Raw genomic sequence first — 17,383 nt, 5'->3', positions numbered from 1 at the left:
ATTAGAGGGGGTTGGGTAGGGGGGGGGGGGGGGGTGCAAACATCCCAAAAGAGAAAGCTAGTTGCAACTGGTCCAGTTGATGAACCATTTTTAATACCAACTGGTAACCCTGGAAATTGAAATGGGCTAAATGATCCACAGTTGATCCAGGCCAGTTATAATTCAACTAGTCTAGCTGAGCCATTAGAACCATTTGGTAAAACTTCCAACCAGTTGAACAGCAACAATACTTCAATACTGGTACGTCTGTATTTCCAATGTAAGGGCATTGGTAATAAGTAGACTTACATAATTGAATTAATCGAAAAAAATTCGTGTACTTGTACTTTATTGAAATTATTTTAGTTCACAGTTAATGTTTCCCTTATTCATGTTTAACTATTTATACGAAGTAGCGAAATGTCCAAATAACTGGTAATTTATATTTGTAGTATTTTCGAAATGAATTGCATATAACTAAATCATCAGTAATTAAGAAATATGCTGCAAATTCAGATAAATTGTTTAAAAAACATAGATCTGCACGCACCCCATATTCAATATGCAAATGAATTGGTGTCAGCTGGGTCAACTCGAAATATGCCAACGCTCAGTCATCAACTGGTGCAACTGGAAATGTGCACACTCCAGTTATCAACTGGTGCAATGAAAATATGCCAACAGTCAGTTATCAACTGGTGAACATAGAAATATGCCAACAGTCACGGGATTATCACCACGGAACTTAAATAGTAACTGTGAAACCATCAAGACACCCACGAATAACTCATTTTCACACATGGAAAACACGAAATACCCAGCTTATATTAATAATCCGTTTGAGTCACGCGATCATCACCGCGGAACTTATGGCAACTTTGACTTCCATTTAAATAGGTGTTTTAATACACCTAATAATGACTAATTTTTCACACCTAAATATCACGGATTCACAGCTTAGATTAGTAATCAGTTTTAACTACGTGATCATCACCAAGAAAGTTATGGTAACTTTGAAACCATTTAAATAGGTGTTTTAAGACACCTAATAATGACTAATTTTTCACTCCTAAAAGTCACGTATGACAAGCTTAGATCAATAATCCGTTTGAGTCACGAGGTCATCACCGGGGAACTTATGGCAACTTTGACTACCATTTAAAAAGGTGTTTTAAAACACTTAATAATTACTAATTTTCACACCTACATATCACGTTTTCACAGCTTAGATTAGTAATCAGCTTGAGCCACGTGATCATAACCAAGAAATTTATGGTAACTTTGAAACCTTTTAAAGAGGTGTGTAAGACACCTCAGAATTACTAGTTGAATATAACCAGAGATTCACGGACAGAACAATAAGACGATTAGCCGGTGTAAGTAACGTGATTATTACCATCAACCTTGGATAACCTGTGAAACCAATAAATAAAGGTGCTTACAAGACCAAATAATTACGTATTTATCGCCACCATCGGTTAACTGACAAAAAACTCGTTGCTTGGTCAAGTGGTTATTTGGTCATAAACACTTGATTTACAGAGGTAAGTGGAATCACGTTACTCCAGTCGCGTGATAAACTGGTGGTTTTTAGGTTAGATGAAAACGTGAACAGGAGTACCTTTTATCTTTAAATGAAGGCACGTGTCGATAACGTTTAAATCTAGTTCAAAAGGCACTATACTTTAATCACTTAAAATACACTCCCAAAAGAGGTTACTTTTTGGTGTTCTGTTTATTGGGAAGTGTGCGCCTGTAAAATGGCGACTGGCTGGAATGCTCCCCAGGTAGTGGAAAATGTGCACACATTGTGTGCGGGTAAGCCTGAATCCGATGACCGGGGTAATAATATATCTGTAAAGCGCTTAGGTACATCGTTGGATCGGTGTATTGAGCGCTATATAAAAAACCGGATTATTATTATTATTATTATTATCGAGCTAATTTCGACGAGGCAATCACTTCGGTGAGCTAGTTCTCACAAGCCGACGCGCGACACTTCCGGGTTTGCACTTACTTCACCCCATGACGCCATCAAATCGGGCCTCAATATTCTCGCGAAACTTGCGATCAAACATGATTTAGAATATACAATTTTCAAAGTAGTCATTCTCCTAAACGCAACCTTCTAAAGTTATAAACTAAACGCTGTTGTATTTTTCATGCACTAAACTTGGAAAGGGTGTATAATTCGACCGTTTTTCCTTTTTCTTCGGTATTCCTCTTTAAATGGCTGTGCCTACTCATGCGTGAATGCATGGTGTGATTCCAGTTGGCCATTTTCGTAATGTTATCGAATTTGATGCATAAATATATGTTAAGTGCCTCGTGATATCATTCACCTGTTACAGTTAATTGCATTTCAATAGTCAGGATGCGAATTGCATACATTACGTGTTGTTAGGTAGGGCAAGCTATTACGTTTGTCCATGGAGTAACTCCATGGTTTGTAAAGTTGTAATGAGGCATTCCGACTTAAAAGGATAATCTAAGTTTATTTTGATATATGAAAGATGAGCTTATATTAGATATTTATAATTATAATTATAATTAGTGTTAGTTTAGTTAGTTGTACAACTAAGAGAGATATGTAGGTCCATGAAGATTAGAAAAGTAGACTCATTATGAGTAAAAGATATAATAAATTCTGCTTATGTACTTCTGTATAGTCCGTTATTAAATTGTTGTTTATTTCAGTGACTTCAAAATGTTCCAAAACAAAGTGTATGGAAACTGCTTCACTTTCAACCACGGGAGAGACAATCAATCAATCATTGAGACCAGCAAGTCGGGATCAACCTATGGTAGGTAGCCTACATGATAGGATGAGCGATGAGAGAGAAAGGTAAAGAGAGGGAGAGAGAGAGAGAGAATCAATCAGTCTTTTATTGAGACCAGCAAGTCGGGATCAACATAATATTATGGTGAGTGTCTTATAGGAAGAGTGATGAGAGAGAAAGGAGAGAGAGAGAGAGAGAGAGAGAGAGGGGGGAGATGGGGGAGACAATTATAGAGACAAGAGACAAGCCAATACGCATCGCGTAGCCAGGGGGCAGTGGGGGCGGTCGCCCCCCCCCCCCCCCCAAAAAAAAAAAAAAACGCCGGCCAAAAAAAAAGAGAAAGAAGAAAGGAAGAGGACGTATTAAGAAAAAGGATTAAGAGTCAAGGACGGTACAACGAATCGTCTTCTTTCTCTAGTAATTTAATGAAAAGTCAAAGCTTCCGCGCTTCGCGCGGAAGGGGGGGGGGGGAGAGAGGGGAAGCTTATTCAGATAAGGATTAAGAGTCGAGAACGGTACAACGAATATGTTCCAAATAGTTTCAATTTCTTCCATTTAATAGGTCTCCACTTGACGCTTTTCATCGAGCAGCCGGAATATGTCGGAATATTCTCGCAAGAATCTGGAGTTCGAGTAGCCATCCATGATCCCAATGTGATCCCTCTACCTGAAGATGATGGTATCACATCACCTACTGGTACAGCAACCTCCATTGGCATCCGTCAGGTTGGTCATATATTCATAATTACCGGTATGACAACTAAACAGGGTCTCCCGCCCCCCCCCCCCCCCCCCCCAAAAAAAAAAATAATAATAATGATAATACCAAATATTGCCAAATTTGGAAACATATACACTGCAAGTGCTCCTTGTAAAAATGGTCGTGTTGTTTGTGTGGTTTCAGAAATAGTATTGAGTCTGAGCTTTGGGCAAGAACATTAACCTAACATTACACATACATGTTTTGTTTTTGTTTTTAAGTTAGTGACTCTTGTAACTGCAAGGGAAAGGCGCTATATCAAATGTCTTTTGGGATTGTTAAATCCAGATAAGAAAATATACGAAAGATTATTATCATCACTGATAACTCTTCTTTTCTCCGATTTGTTCACCGTAGAATCTAATCCTTCGACAAGGAGGCAAGTATGGAAACTGCACCGAGGATGGAGTCGAAACCCCTTACCAACCCGTCGAATTCTCCTACTCCACGCTCGGGTGCAAGAGACAGTGTTTACTAGATGAGATGTACGACAGATGCGGCTGTGTCGATGATATCATAGAAGATCTCGACCTTGCTAAATGCAGCTACTTCAATTCTACACAACGTAAGTCATTATTTATATTTCCGTGTACTACATTTTTATGCTGTTCAGGACCATGATGTAAAACAGATTTTGTATCTAAAATGGATATCTGATTCTTGTTATCTTGATTGAATATATTTCAATAAATAAAAAAATAATAAAAATAACAAGATCGTGAAGACTTTCAATGAATCAACTCAGTGGCAATTTCAATAACGTATTATATATGTATTCATACAGTAGGCTTGCAGGTATTTATTGTTATATACCATAGAAATCACGTCGGATTTCGTATTACATCATTATACAATTTATGCACATTTCAGAATGTAATTAATGGACAAGGTTATTGAGCCTGAGATTGATTCAAAGTATGTTGATTGATTGATTAGGTCTATGACTGAAAAAGAAAACTATATGACGATGAAAGCAATATGCTTACGTTAGTAACCGTACCAGTGCAGCCTGCGACTTAGTCCAGCCTCTGTACCGTTTTCGTTTAGCGCACCCAATCAGCTGATAAAATAACACGCCCTCAACGTTGAAAGTAGACCTAGCCATTCCTCTAAATCTGGACCTCGAATACGTGTGGACGGAAATTTGAGGATTGCCTGATCAGTGGAGAGACAGCGCTGTGTGTGGGGGATAAAAAGAACGAACGGACTGTGTAATGTTTTGGTCCTTATTTAGACAGCCGAAAGGACGACACAACAGCCTTCAATTACATGGTTGATAACGTGTGTATATTCTCTGTTCAACTTCTGTACAGGTCATATTGCAATACACTATACATTGTTCTTGTACGAGTAACCAATGACAACCAGAAAGTATGGAATGCTAATTGTGCAGTTGTTCAAGATACTACAATCCTCCCTACCTGGATTAAAACCTTTCTATAATGAGATAAGTCAATCACAGTGTAGCTGTTGTTATTTCTATGGCTTGTTTGACATCATCAAACTGTAACAATCATTCATCAATGTGTTTTAGACCATGTAAGAACAAACTTTGGAAAAAACATCAAAACAAGTTGTAACTCATTTAGAGTATAAAACCAAACTTGAACATTAACCAAACTCAGCTAATTTGCACAAAGCCATGTATAGAACTCATGTACACATGTAATGGTTAAATAACTAACTTGCATAAGACAAAACTTGCTACGGATAGCCAGTATTACATATATACACTTCAAACAAGAAATAATTCACTTTGTGAGATCATGCAGAGCTTATGCATATAGCAATATACCATCTAATAAAATGTGAACTCTAAAAGTTGTAAATTAGGCTTTTAGGAAGTATTCATGGTTGAAATAAGCTGATTATGTAGTGATATATTTTCATATCAACAGATTAAAATTACCTATGACCTGCAGAGGTCAATAACTGTTTGCTAGCATAAAAATCTTGTTCTTAGCACTCAAGTCTGTTTCAGTATAATAAAGCATAAAAAATGCAATTGACTGTTCTGTCATACATTGTAGGCATGAGGCAATAGCATCGAACAATATGAACTCAAATATCAAATATCATAGATTATAAAACATAGCAATCAGCAAATACACATGTACAAACCTTCAAACTGTGCAAAACTGATATTCATTCATAAACACAATATAATGGCAACAAATAACACCTTTTTACATTTTCCTTTCTTTTTTTCCTTTTGAAAAATAGCCAAGTGTACAAAATATTTTCTTTGCATGAATGTAGAAAATTAAACTGATTCAATTGGAATCCGCTCTTTATAAAACCTTATAAATTACTTCCAACTCCGTAATATTGAAGAGCAATATTTATAAAACTGAACCAGATTTCTGGAGGCTCTAGTTTGTGTTTGTTTGTTTGATTGTTTTTTTTTTTTTAACAATTAAGCTATAAGTGTTTACAAAGCATACTGAGTAAATGCAAATCTGTTATACACTGAAAATAATTTCAAACCAATAGTTACGACACTCTGAGCCATTAATCAAGTTACATGCAATAATTAAACTAACAGCAAAGAATAAAAAGATAATATGAAATCCACCCTTGAGATCTAATCTTGATCAGAAATGAAAACTCACATGAACATTATGCAAACTTCCATTGTGACAGGTTAGAACAATAATTTGTTTAAATACACATAAATGCATACAGTAACCTGAATAAAAAGTTTGCCATCAAAAGTTTGTTTGTTTTTTTTCTTAAAAAATGCAAGATTAAGAGTCAATGTCTCATCATTTAGTCATATTGTGCATTTCTCCAGTTTTCTTTGTCTTTGACTAGTTTATGAGTAATGAATAGACTGTGAACTAAACATAATCGCGCAACCGTGCTGGTTGTCGTCGATTGCGTCTAGGATTACGTCGCGGTTGCACAACAAGTTGTTGTCCTTGTGCATTATCATCACTAAGGTCAATTTCAATTTGATCATTGTTAGCAGATTGGTCACAGGGAATAGGACCAGTGTAACGCTTGAAACGTGATGCGTTTCGCGTGATGTAGTGATTACCATGACGTACAGTGATTCGTGAACCTTTCTTCCTAACTACTTTGTATGGTGTGGAAAGGTACGGGGACTGATGTTTGCACACTATACCATCACGGCGGACAAGAACTGTGTCTCCTACATCGATATCCTTCTCGCGTGTTGTACCGTGACTATCCGCGTACGCTTTCATTTTCGCTTTCTTGCCACGATCGCGAGAGCGGAGTTGATTATCCGAATTTCGTTCTTGAATGTCGGAGACGGGAACTATAGGCTCAGGGAGGCGAGTACGGACAGGTCTGCCAAACAGGAGTGTGGCAGGGGGGACACCAGTCGTGGTATGCGGCGTGGCGCGGTAATTGCGAAGAAATCTGTAGAGTTCTTGCTTCCACGATTTGTTTTGAGCGATGGCAGAGCGATAGGCTTTCTTCAGTGTTCTCATAAATCTTTCAACTTCACCGTTCGCTTGGGGCCACCTGGGGGTTACCCTTCTGTGCTTGAAACCCAGGTAGTCGGCAAAGTCAGCGAATTCACGACTGTTGAAAGGAGGCCCATTATCCGTACGGACGATATCAGGAACGCCGAAACTTGAGAAAATTCGGTCTAGCTTGGGGATGACTTGCTGAGCTGAAGTAGATGAGACAATTTCAACCTCGGGGAAACGAGAATAGTCATCCATAACAACAAGCAGGTGGTCACCTGACGGGAGATCAGCGAAATCAATGCTAAGTTCTGACCACGCTTTTTGGGGCAGAGGGGACATGCGCAGAGGCTCTTTGACATGCTCGATTGTGTTAGACTGGCATGTGATACAATCACGAACAATTTTCTCTGTCATCTTGTCAATAGAGGGAAACCACACTTTTTCACGGATAAGACACTTTGTCTTTGTGATGCCTTGATGTCCCTCATGTGCAATATCAATGATGCGTTTACGAAGAGACTGCGGGACTACTATGCGATGTCCGCGGAGGAGAAGAGAATTGTCATCCACTGTCAATTCCTCGCGAATAATGAACAAGCTCTGGAGTTCTGATTGGTTTTCAGTAGAGTTCGCAAGAAGGTCATGCCAGTTGTTGTTCTTGATGGTGCGAATGACGTGCTGTAGGACTGGGTCCTGTTTTGTGGCTTCAGCGATTTCGGACATTGATACTGACTTCGGAACTGCATGATATGCCACAAAACTAACATGAGCTTCCGCCATGGATTGATCATCAGATACGCTCATCACCGATAGCTGAGGATGTCGCGAGAGGTAGTCAGCGGGGTTATGCTGACCAGGACGATACTGGACGGTGTAGTCATACGCTTGCAGCTTCAGGATCCATCTTTCAAGACGGAGCGGTGGCTTAGCATGACAGTTGTTGAAGAGCGATACTAGCGGCTTATGGTCAGTTGTGACTACAAACGATCCACCATACAAATACACATGAAAATGGACAATAGCCCATGTGATGGCTAGGGCTTCACGCTCTGTTTGCGAATATCGAGATTCAACGTCTGTGAGGGCTCTGCTTGCCAACGCGACAGGAACCGTGTTCTCCTTGTTATGCTGAACAAGAAGTGCTCCCAGACCATGAGGACTGGCATCAACGATAAGTTCAGTGGTGCTGGCCGTATTGAAGTATGCCATGGTGCATTGTTGCGAAACTCTTTGCTTGATCTGAGCGAAGGCGTCGGCTTGGGCAAGACCCCATTCCCATTCACTATCCGACTTAGTGAGATGGCGAAGAGGTGCTGAAATCGAGGCCAGACCAGGGATGAACCTGGCACAGTAATTAACCATGCCTAAGAAACTGCGGACTTCGGACACGGTGCGAGGTTCAGGTACCGCTCGGATGGCTTCGATCTTTCTCGGATCAGCGCTAATGCCGTTGGATGAGAAAACGTGACCAAAATATGTGACACGGTCAGCAGCAAAGACACATTTGTCCTTGTTCAAGGTCAGGTTCACCTCACGAAGGCGTTCGAGTACAGCTTTGAGGCGAATGTCATGGTCCGCTTTATTGTTCGCGAACACAAGAATATCATCACTTATATTCAAGACACCCGGTAGGTCTTGAAGAACAGCTTGAATGGTGTGCTGAAAGATCTCAGATGCAGATGCGAGCCCGAAGTTGAGTCGTTTGTACCGAAAAAGTCCGACATGAGTTGAGAACACTGTGTACGGACGAGACTCTTCATCAAGCTCTAGCTGGTGGTAGCCCGAGTTGAGATCCAAAGTGCTAAATGTTGTGGCACCATTCAAAGCAGACACAAGATCATCAACGGTTGGCGTGATGTGACGTTCGCGCTTCACAGCTTTGTTGACGTGACGCATGTCAACACAAATGCGGATGTTATCACTGTTACGCTTCGGGACAACAGTGATCGGAGAAACCCACGGAGTAGGTGTATCATGTACCGGTTCTATGATATCAAGTTCCTGCAATCTGTCAAGTTCCTGCTCCACTCGCTTTCTCATGTGGAAGGGAATCCTTCGGTGGGGAACTGCTACAGGAGGAACGGATCCATCAACATGAATATGGCATTGGTGATCTTTCAGTTTGCCAATACCAAGGAAACGATCCTTATACGACTGCTCTAGCTGAAGATTGTATGTGATATGAAGGAGACCAAGTGCAGTGGCAGTGCTACAACCCAGCAGTGTATCACCACTGTGCGTGACAACAAATATCTTTGTTTCCACTGTTTTCGATTTATACGAGACAGATGCGGTGAATGTTCCAACAACATCAAGCGGGACTGTGCTTCCATACGCATACACAGGAACGGAGGGCGCGTCAAGATGAGGCCTTGGTGTAATCGAACGATACGTGTTCTGACTCACAATCGTTACTGAGGAACCAGAATCGATTAAAGCTGAAATTGAGATCCCGTTGACCTCAATCTGAACAAACGGTCCGTTGGCTGAAGAAGAATTAACATTGAAAACATAGTCCTTTGTTTCAGCTTGCTCTTCCTTACTATGCTGAGCAGGTTGGTGATCACACTGAGGCTCAGGCTGCGGAGAGCTAGTACAGCTGCATTGACATGCTGCTGTATGTTCAGTATGAATTGCGATAGAATTGGACTTTAATGGTCTAGATTTTCCACAAGAATGGCACGTAACCCCTTTTGCCGGACAGGGTTTATCTGTGGGATGTGGGAACCGACCACCACAATTCCTGCATGTGACTTTCTGTCTAGTCGCTTGCTGTTTTCCACGAGTGCGAAATTGGCGTTGGACAGAGTTCGGATTTGAGGGCTTGTCATGACGCGTAGCAGCGACAGTTGATTCTCGAGATGTAGCACTCTCCATCTCGGCTGCATACTGATCAGATTGCTCGAGCGTGCGGGCAGTATGAAGAAGTTTTTCGAGTGTAACAGTTTCACGAAGTGCGTACCTCCTCAAATTTTGCGATGTACACCCAAACACGATTTGGGATTTGATTTCCGCAGTTTTGTCCGAGAATTGACATGATGAAGCTAACTTCTGCAAACGGAGATGATACTGAGCAACAGTTTCATTGTTCAATTGTTTACACTGACGAAACAGATAACGTTCATATTCCACATTAACAGACGGAACAAAATGTTTCTCTAGCGCTTTAATGGCAGCAGAGTAAGATGTGGCTGTGTCTGGAAGTGTTTCAAAGATTTCCTGCACATCAGGACCGGAATAGTGCAGGAGCAACGCTCGCTTCTGGGCATCGTCTGTTACAGCAAATGCAGTGAAAAAGTTCTCTAGCCGTTTCACGTATTTTCCCCATCTCACACCCACGGTCGCGAGATCATCATGGCACTCAAAACGCTCAAACTGGGGTAAATTCATGTTGAAATGTTCTCAAAGTAACTTACGCAGTGACTCGAGGGACTGTGTCCATGAAAGTTCAGGTTCATGACGAAATCACACATCTTCGTCGCCAAATGTAATGTTTTGGTCCTTATTTAGACAGCCGAAAGGACGACACAACAGCCTTCAATTACATGGTTGATAACGTGTGTATATTCTCTGTTCAACTTCTGTACAGGTCATATTGCAATACACTATACATTGTTCTTGTACGAGTAACCAATGACAACCAGAAAGTATGGAATGCTAATTGTGCAGTTGTTCAAGATACTACAGACTGAATCTGGACTACCTGCGACTTTAAAATTTGATATTGGGGATTAATGTCTTACCGGAGAGCGAAAAGTGCTTCGATTTGGTTTGGAACCCAGGACCTCCCGGTCACAATACCTCAACTCTGGTTTACTCTGCCATTACGTATTTGGGCCTCATGCGCCCCCGATCACCACTGACAATTTTTCGTCATCCTTTCTGTCCATGAATATTATTTCTAAAACAAAAAAATAGATACTTGATGATATCAAAGGAATGTGTCTGACCTGGGGGCAATTACCAATGTTGCTCATTTGAAGAGGGAAAACAGTTCACTTAAGATTTCGTCCTTAAAAGACCCTGTTCTCGAAAGGTTAATGAAACAAATTAAATACAAGTACTAACACCTATGGCCCGAATTCACAAAGCAAGGTTTGAGCTCAGACCAAGGTTTGAGCTCAAACCTCCTTTTGTTTCGCCAAACCTCCTTTTGTTCTTCACAAACCAGGTTTGTAAAAAATGCGTAAAACGCGTCATGTGACGTACGAAAACCAAGGTTTGTCGACAAACCTCCTTTGTGAATTCGGGCCTATGTGTTTATTTATTTATTCATGAATTGATTTTCATTTCTCTTTTTACAGAGCGTTGCCGTCAACTGATCCAATCACTGAATGACGAAGGAAAGTTGGATTGCTACTGTCCCAATGCATGCACGTAAGTCCTCTACACCCCATAACAAAACGTGGTTGATTTAACACTCTCTACATAATTCATTTTTATATCAATATCTCTATATTCATGTCCTCCTTCCCCTTCCTTTCGCCCTTCTCTCGTTTTTCAACTGTATTCCTAATGCCGTATATTCCCTCTGCTGCAATCGGTATTATTATCTGTGTTACATTTTTCATGTTTCCTATTCTCACATTTTCTTTTGCTCGTCATTCACATAAACTGTCATATACCCCCTTCCTCTTATATCATTTAATCATCCAAGGTCATCTTCTCTTCCTCTTTCTTGTTCTATCACACAGTGAAATGAATTATCTCACGTCCACGTCCACGTCGCTTTGGCCTTCTGAAAGATACGAGGTACGATACAATCATCAACACTCATGCCCGTAACGTTGGTATAATCCCCCCCCCTTTATTCATGAAATGATTATGATAATATGATTTATTCTTGATAGGTAAGTGTTATGCCTTCTCAGAACTTTTTAGATCAATCTTTATAAATGTTTAGATTGGTCCCATTAATCATTTCCATGCGCTGAATAAAATGTGAAAACAAGGCGCTTAAAGACGACACACAGTCATGATTTAGGCCATAGATATATTGATGCACCGAATTTTTGCTCTGCTGATATAAGAAACCATATTTTTATTAACAAAATGATGGAATGAGGACAAATTTTCCGTGTAGCTACACAAATTGGCTCTGCGCTGGACTCCCAGAATCAATCATTTACTAAAAGTTCACCCTTCATGAAAATAATGCACAGTAGGCCTACATAGAGAATGATTATTGAGTCCAAAGTATAACATTACACAATTCTCACGGCGAAAACTGACTAAACTAAACCAGTTTTCATCCAATCACTTTCTTTGTTAAAACAACCAAGAATGGTAAGTCATCTATGAGGAAAATACAAATTTACTCATGACACACAGTTTGCCAAATAACCCGCTATTTTTTTTTTGCGTCCTCACCAGACCGATATACGCTCATCACAAACTAGCTCAGACGGGCGCAAATTAGCCCCCTATTTCCCAAGCGGGATAGTTTGGAAATAAGACCAATTTTCTCGGGATCTTTGCTCGGCCAAATATCCCGCTAATTGCAAATGCGGGCTGACGAAGACGCAAATTTGCTGGTTGATTTGCGATTGGGAAAGTTTAAATAGCGGGTTATTTGGCAAACTCGAGCTGATGAGGACAAGCCCAGTGAAACTGAATTTATGGTCTCTATTTTTTCATAGGAACATCTGTACACGAGGATAGCAGCCAAGAATGATATCGCAGCTCGCATCCTCCAGAGTGTAGAAGCTACAAGGTACATTTTCTGTTGGCTTTTTTGAGGGGTTTAAATTAAACTAAGTAAATATAACTTATTAATCAAGTAAATAGTACTTAATTACTGAGTGTTCCATTTTATGCTGGCGACTGCTTGTTTTATTTTGTACCAATTACTTTATTTTATTGTTATTGCTTCATTCTGTTTAGAGAATTCGTTTTTAATTTTTTGTAAATTATTTGTAAATAGTATGATTTCTTTTGATTTTCCAATAAAAACACAAATCATTTTTTTAAAAGTTTATATAATTTTTGCATTTTTGCAAATGAGCAAGAACAATGTAGTATATATGACTGTATAAAACTACCAAGAAATATAAAAAAAAACTTTATCAAAAAGATCGATGTTAGATAATGGGGATATTCTCTTCAGGTGAAAAAATTAAATATTTTAACGTCACTCAGGCAATACAATAGTCAAGAAAGAAACAATTTTTTTTAGATGTGATATATTCATTCATAGCTGTTTAAAAAGCGTCGTTCAAAGTAAAAAAAACAACAAAAAAAACAACGGTAAGACAAATTAGACTAATTAATTTTCGAATTTCGAAAGTTTGAGAATGTTCAACATTGTTTATTTATCATAAAAATGTTTTCTATGTACATCAAGATAATGCATGCAACATTATGTTATATTTTGATAGAATGAATTTATTTTTCTCACCCTTCTTTCCCCTCCACATAAATACAGGAAAAATTTGGCGCGTATTCGTATCTACTTTGAGGAATTGAATTTCCAGTCTGTGGAAGAGATACCGGCATATACGGTAAGCATGATATGGAATTTCAGTTGCATTTGGCAAAAGTTGAATTTAGTTGGATTTAAAGCATGAATACTCTCTTTTCATCATTTATATGTCTATCTATTTATATATAAATCTACCTATCTATCGATTTTAAAGAAAATATTGTTCACCCGGGATTGTCCAGCGACGGATGAGATTTTCAAAGACAAAAATGAAACACAAAATGAAAAACTCCATTGACGCCTTCATCGAAAGATGGCGCAATTTAAAATACATTACAGCAGTGGTAGCGATGTCCGTAAAATACCCTGCCTTTAATGGCATCAAACCGTCACGAATCTGGAACAATTGAAAACGAAAGTTATAAGATTCCCTTTTCTTACTTTTCCCTTTTGAAAATAATTATTTTGTATCTTTTCCTGTCTTTCATGATCAGTTCGGATCCTTCCTCGGTGGTGTTGGGGGTCTCCTCGGTCTGTACATCGGTTTCTCCGTCGTCACCATCTCCGAGATCATCCTCCTTTTCCTCTTCCTCCTCAAGCATACTTTCTGCGCGGCCTTCTGCAACACCAAGGTTCAACCAGTACACACCTGATGACCACACCCTCTTTTTTAATATTAAATGGGCGCAATGAGATGATGGGGGGTGGGGGGGGGGCGGCAAATGGAGGGATCCCGGCAGTGATCCCACATTTGCTTATCAGGCTCATGTGGCAGTTTCCCATTGCTTTATTTTGTCAAAGGAATGTATAGAGTTAGGGTTAGGGTTTGCAACAGAACATAGTCATAGAAATGGAATTAAAAGGGTTTATAGCAGAAAAATTTCGACCCTGTTTTAAAGTTAGAATAATGATATTATTATTTTAGGTTAGGGTTAGGATTAGGGTTGGTTTCAATTCGGACTAGGACTCTGTGAAAAATCGTGGCTGAGCGACTAGTATCCAAAAGGGCTGAACCGATCGCAAATCTTAGTTGATTTTCCCCCCATGAATAACTTCTTTCAGAACATCCACATTGACGATAATTGGAGAGAAATGTACATAGAAGTTACTACAAAGGTTATGTTGACACACTTTAAGCATTAAACACTTTTAGCATAAATCATGTGTAACATAGGTCTGTATAGTTTGATTTTCAAAATATATTTTATTTATCTCTCGTCTGTAAAATATATAAAGTTTGAAATGTTTGATGTTTATATACTTCAGAGAAAATGTCACTCATGTTATGATACATTGACATATCTATTATCTATCAAACAGAACACATTTGATGTATGACTAGCTATCGTATGACCTAATTCCACATTTAGTTTGATTTGCAGTGATATTATGTACTGTGTCTATAACAATATGTATAGTGTGTCTGTGTCTACAAAAATATATACATGTATATGAAAAAGATATATTGTGCATCTTGGTATAATTTGACAACTGAATTAAAAAAAAAAAACGCAATCCTGTTTAGATTCATTTTCATTTCTATCAGCTCTATGTAACCGTAGTATCAAGTAAATACCTGTAGCAATTAGTGTGGTAATCAAAGCAAAAACAAAACACAGTGCTATAATTGTAATGAATTGGATTTGTAGATGAGCAGTTTTATTTAGGCTAAACATACTGTACATGATCTAACAGACGAAATTGAATAACAACCTGAATGGTGATATCCTTTGCCTTTGATTTTCCAAAGATTTTCGATTCAGTATGTGTACTTTAAATACAATATTGCACAAATTAAATCAAACATTAAAATATTCAAAAGTTTTTTGTTATACCACTCAATTTAGGCAGAAGAAGTGATACTAATAAAATGATAATAATACACCTTTGTATATGTATAATGTAAATCTAAATAAACCTTGTATTTATGTTTGATTTGATTTTCCACATCAGAACATTAAATGTTATAAAATGGGATTACAATAAAATGTGTGAATTCAGTTTACGACACAGAAATAATTGAATCCACGTTGTTTATGTTTAATTAAGAGGCAATTTTCCTTCTCTTTCTCTCTGTCTTGCTGGCTTAGCCTTTCCCACTTTCTCTTGTTCCGCCTCTCACCCTTTCTCAATAAATATGTGTATCTCTTTACGACTTTGTTTTCCTCTCTTTCCCTCTCTCAAGGTCCATGCTCTCACCCCCCTCGATCTCTCTTGAAATCTCTTCACTACATTCGTCTCTCCTCTTTATCACTACACTTTTCTTCATCTTTCTCTCTCTCTCTTTCTTTCTCTCCCTCGCTCTCTCTCACTCTCATTACCTCTTTCTCTCTCCATCTCTCACTTCATTTGTCTCTCCTCATTATCACTACTTTTTTCTTCATCTCTCTCTCTCTTTCCCATCTTTATCTCGATTTTCTCTTCCCCTTTCGCTCTCACTGTTTCTTTGATTTTTTTGTGAGTGTTCTACTAAGGACACACAAATTACCGAAAATATATAAATAACGTTTAAAATGAATTTTAAATCAGTCTGTAAGTTTAATGGAGTAAAAATATGCACACTACTAATTTCATTGACAAATACTGGACTACCATTTGCAAGAAATCAACAGAAAAACAAGCAAGCAAAAATGCATCGGACAGTTTTGTAGTAAAAAAAGTGATCCTTTAGATGTGTTTCCCTTTATTGGATACAGGTAATTCATTTTGTTTTTACCTCAAATAATCTGAAGCCATTTGATCAGGAAAAAGTAAAACAACATAGTGAAAACTAAAGGTATACCACAACTTTTGTTTTTTAGGGAAAAACAGTGTAAAGCAAACTTTATGAAAAACATGTTATCAAAAGAATTGCTGAAAAGACATTTGTCATTTTTTGAAACAATAAACCTTTAAAAGAATTCATGCCTTGGACATTTTAAATGTCTTTTTTTTTTTGGGGGGGGGGGGGTAAAAAAGGAAACTAAAAATTGTCCGAGAGCTAGAGAAGAATCTCTACTAAACGTCATGATTAAACAAAAAAAAATCCCTTTCCATACCTCCTGTCTATTCTTTCCAAGGCCAGTTTCAACTTCATCATTGCATTTCAAATTCAAAATATTTAAAGTATATCTCAACATTAAGTCACAAAAAAAATTATAATAATAAATTGCACAACTTGATGCTAAGCTACTGTTTGAAATTATTTGTAAAATGAAAACATTTCAAAATAACATTGCACTTTATCTCATTAATATACATGTATATCTGTAAATTGAAGGAAAAAAGTAAACTTAGGACAGTCACCATATTATTTTTCGGCCAGGGATGAATAAGGTAAAATCAATACTGTTATAATATTTTCAGAACTTCTTACAATAGCTAACAATTAGAACATATATATATAGACATGCTTAATCTAGATTCTAGAGGCAAGTTATGAATTTGGTACATTTTCATATGTAAAATATGTTCAATTGTTTAAATAAATGATTTTTGGTATATTTCTTTACATAAAACAGCAAATATTGATGTCCAAAAATAGTTGTGCGAAATAAAGTAAAGTAAGGTGTAAAAGATTTTGAATCAGATCTTCAGAGCCTTAGTCATTAATCCAAAAATGTTACCCTGACTAATTTTTCTCTTTTAATAAGATACTTCATCAGTTCCAAATCACAATACTAAAACCCTTCACACTCCTCACATTTTTTAAACATCAAAATGCATATTCCCAATAGCTCAGACGGTAGAGCAGTGGTCTCGTAATACGGCAACCAGGGTTCGAAACCAAGGTGATGCCCTTTGGTAAGACATTAATCCTCATTACCGGGTCTCTCGGAGAGGACCTAAAGCTGTCGGTTTTCTGGTTGCTTACTACATGTAACAAGCATTATTTATGCTTTCTTAGCTGTCAGGTAAAATAACCACCACTACACACATATCTTACATCGGCACAAAATCAAATGATAGTCAGAGTACTGTATGTACTCCAAGAAACCAGACTGTTGGGACACTGGTCTTCTGG

The 17,383-nt window shown here is 38.3% G+C and overlaps 1 protein-coding gene across 2 annotated transcripts in view; it reads left to right on the top strand.

The window, feature by feature from the left end:
* The window catches only part of LOC100891818, a 31,602-nt gene extending 16,206 nt beyond the window's left edge, over positions 1-15,396 (top strand). For both annotated transcript variants that reach the window (XM_030979858.1, XM_030979857.1), the window contains exons 5-12: positions 2,677-2,783; positions 3,322-3,485; positions 3,877-4,084; positions 11,264-11,336; positions 11,654-11,711; positions 12,599-12,672; positions 13,384-13,459; positions 13,875-15,396. In XM_030979858.1, the coding sequence (XP_030835718.1) occupies positions 2,677-2,783; positions 3,322-3,485; positions 3,877-4,084; positions 11,264-11,336; positions 11,654-11,711; positions 12,599-12,672; positions 13,384-13,459; positions 13,875-14,033 (919 nt within the window). In that variant the 3' untranslated portion in view covers positions 14,034-15,396. The remainder of the gene's footprint in view (positions 1-2,676; positions 2,784-3,321; positions 3,486-3,876; positions 4,085-11,263; positions 11,337-11,653; positions 11,712-12,598; positions 12,673-13,383; positions 13,460-13,874) is intronic.
* Positions 15,397-17,383: the final 1,987 nt, after the last annotated feature.

This window comes from Strongylocentrotus purpuratus, unplaced genomic scaffold (genome assembly GCF_000002235.5).
Source record: "Strongylocentrotus purpuratus isolate Spur 01 unplaced genomic scaffold, Spur_5.0 spur5_scaffold_10, whole genome shotgun sequence".
Lineage (NCBI taxonomy): Eukaryota > Metazoa > Echinodermata > Echinoidea > Camarodonta > Strongylocentrotidae > Strongylocentrotus > Strongylocentrotus purpuratus.
The sequence above is the reverse complement of the archived record's forward strand: the minus strand, read 5'-3'. Positions and strand labels throughout refer to the sequence as shown.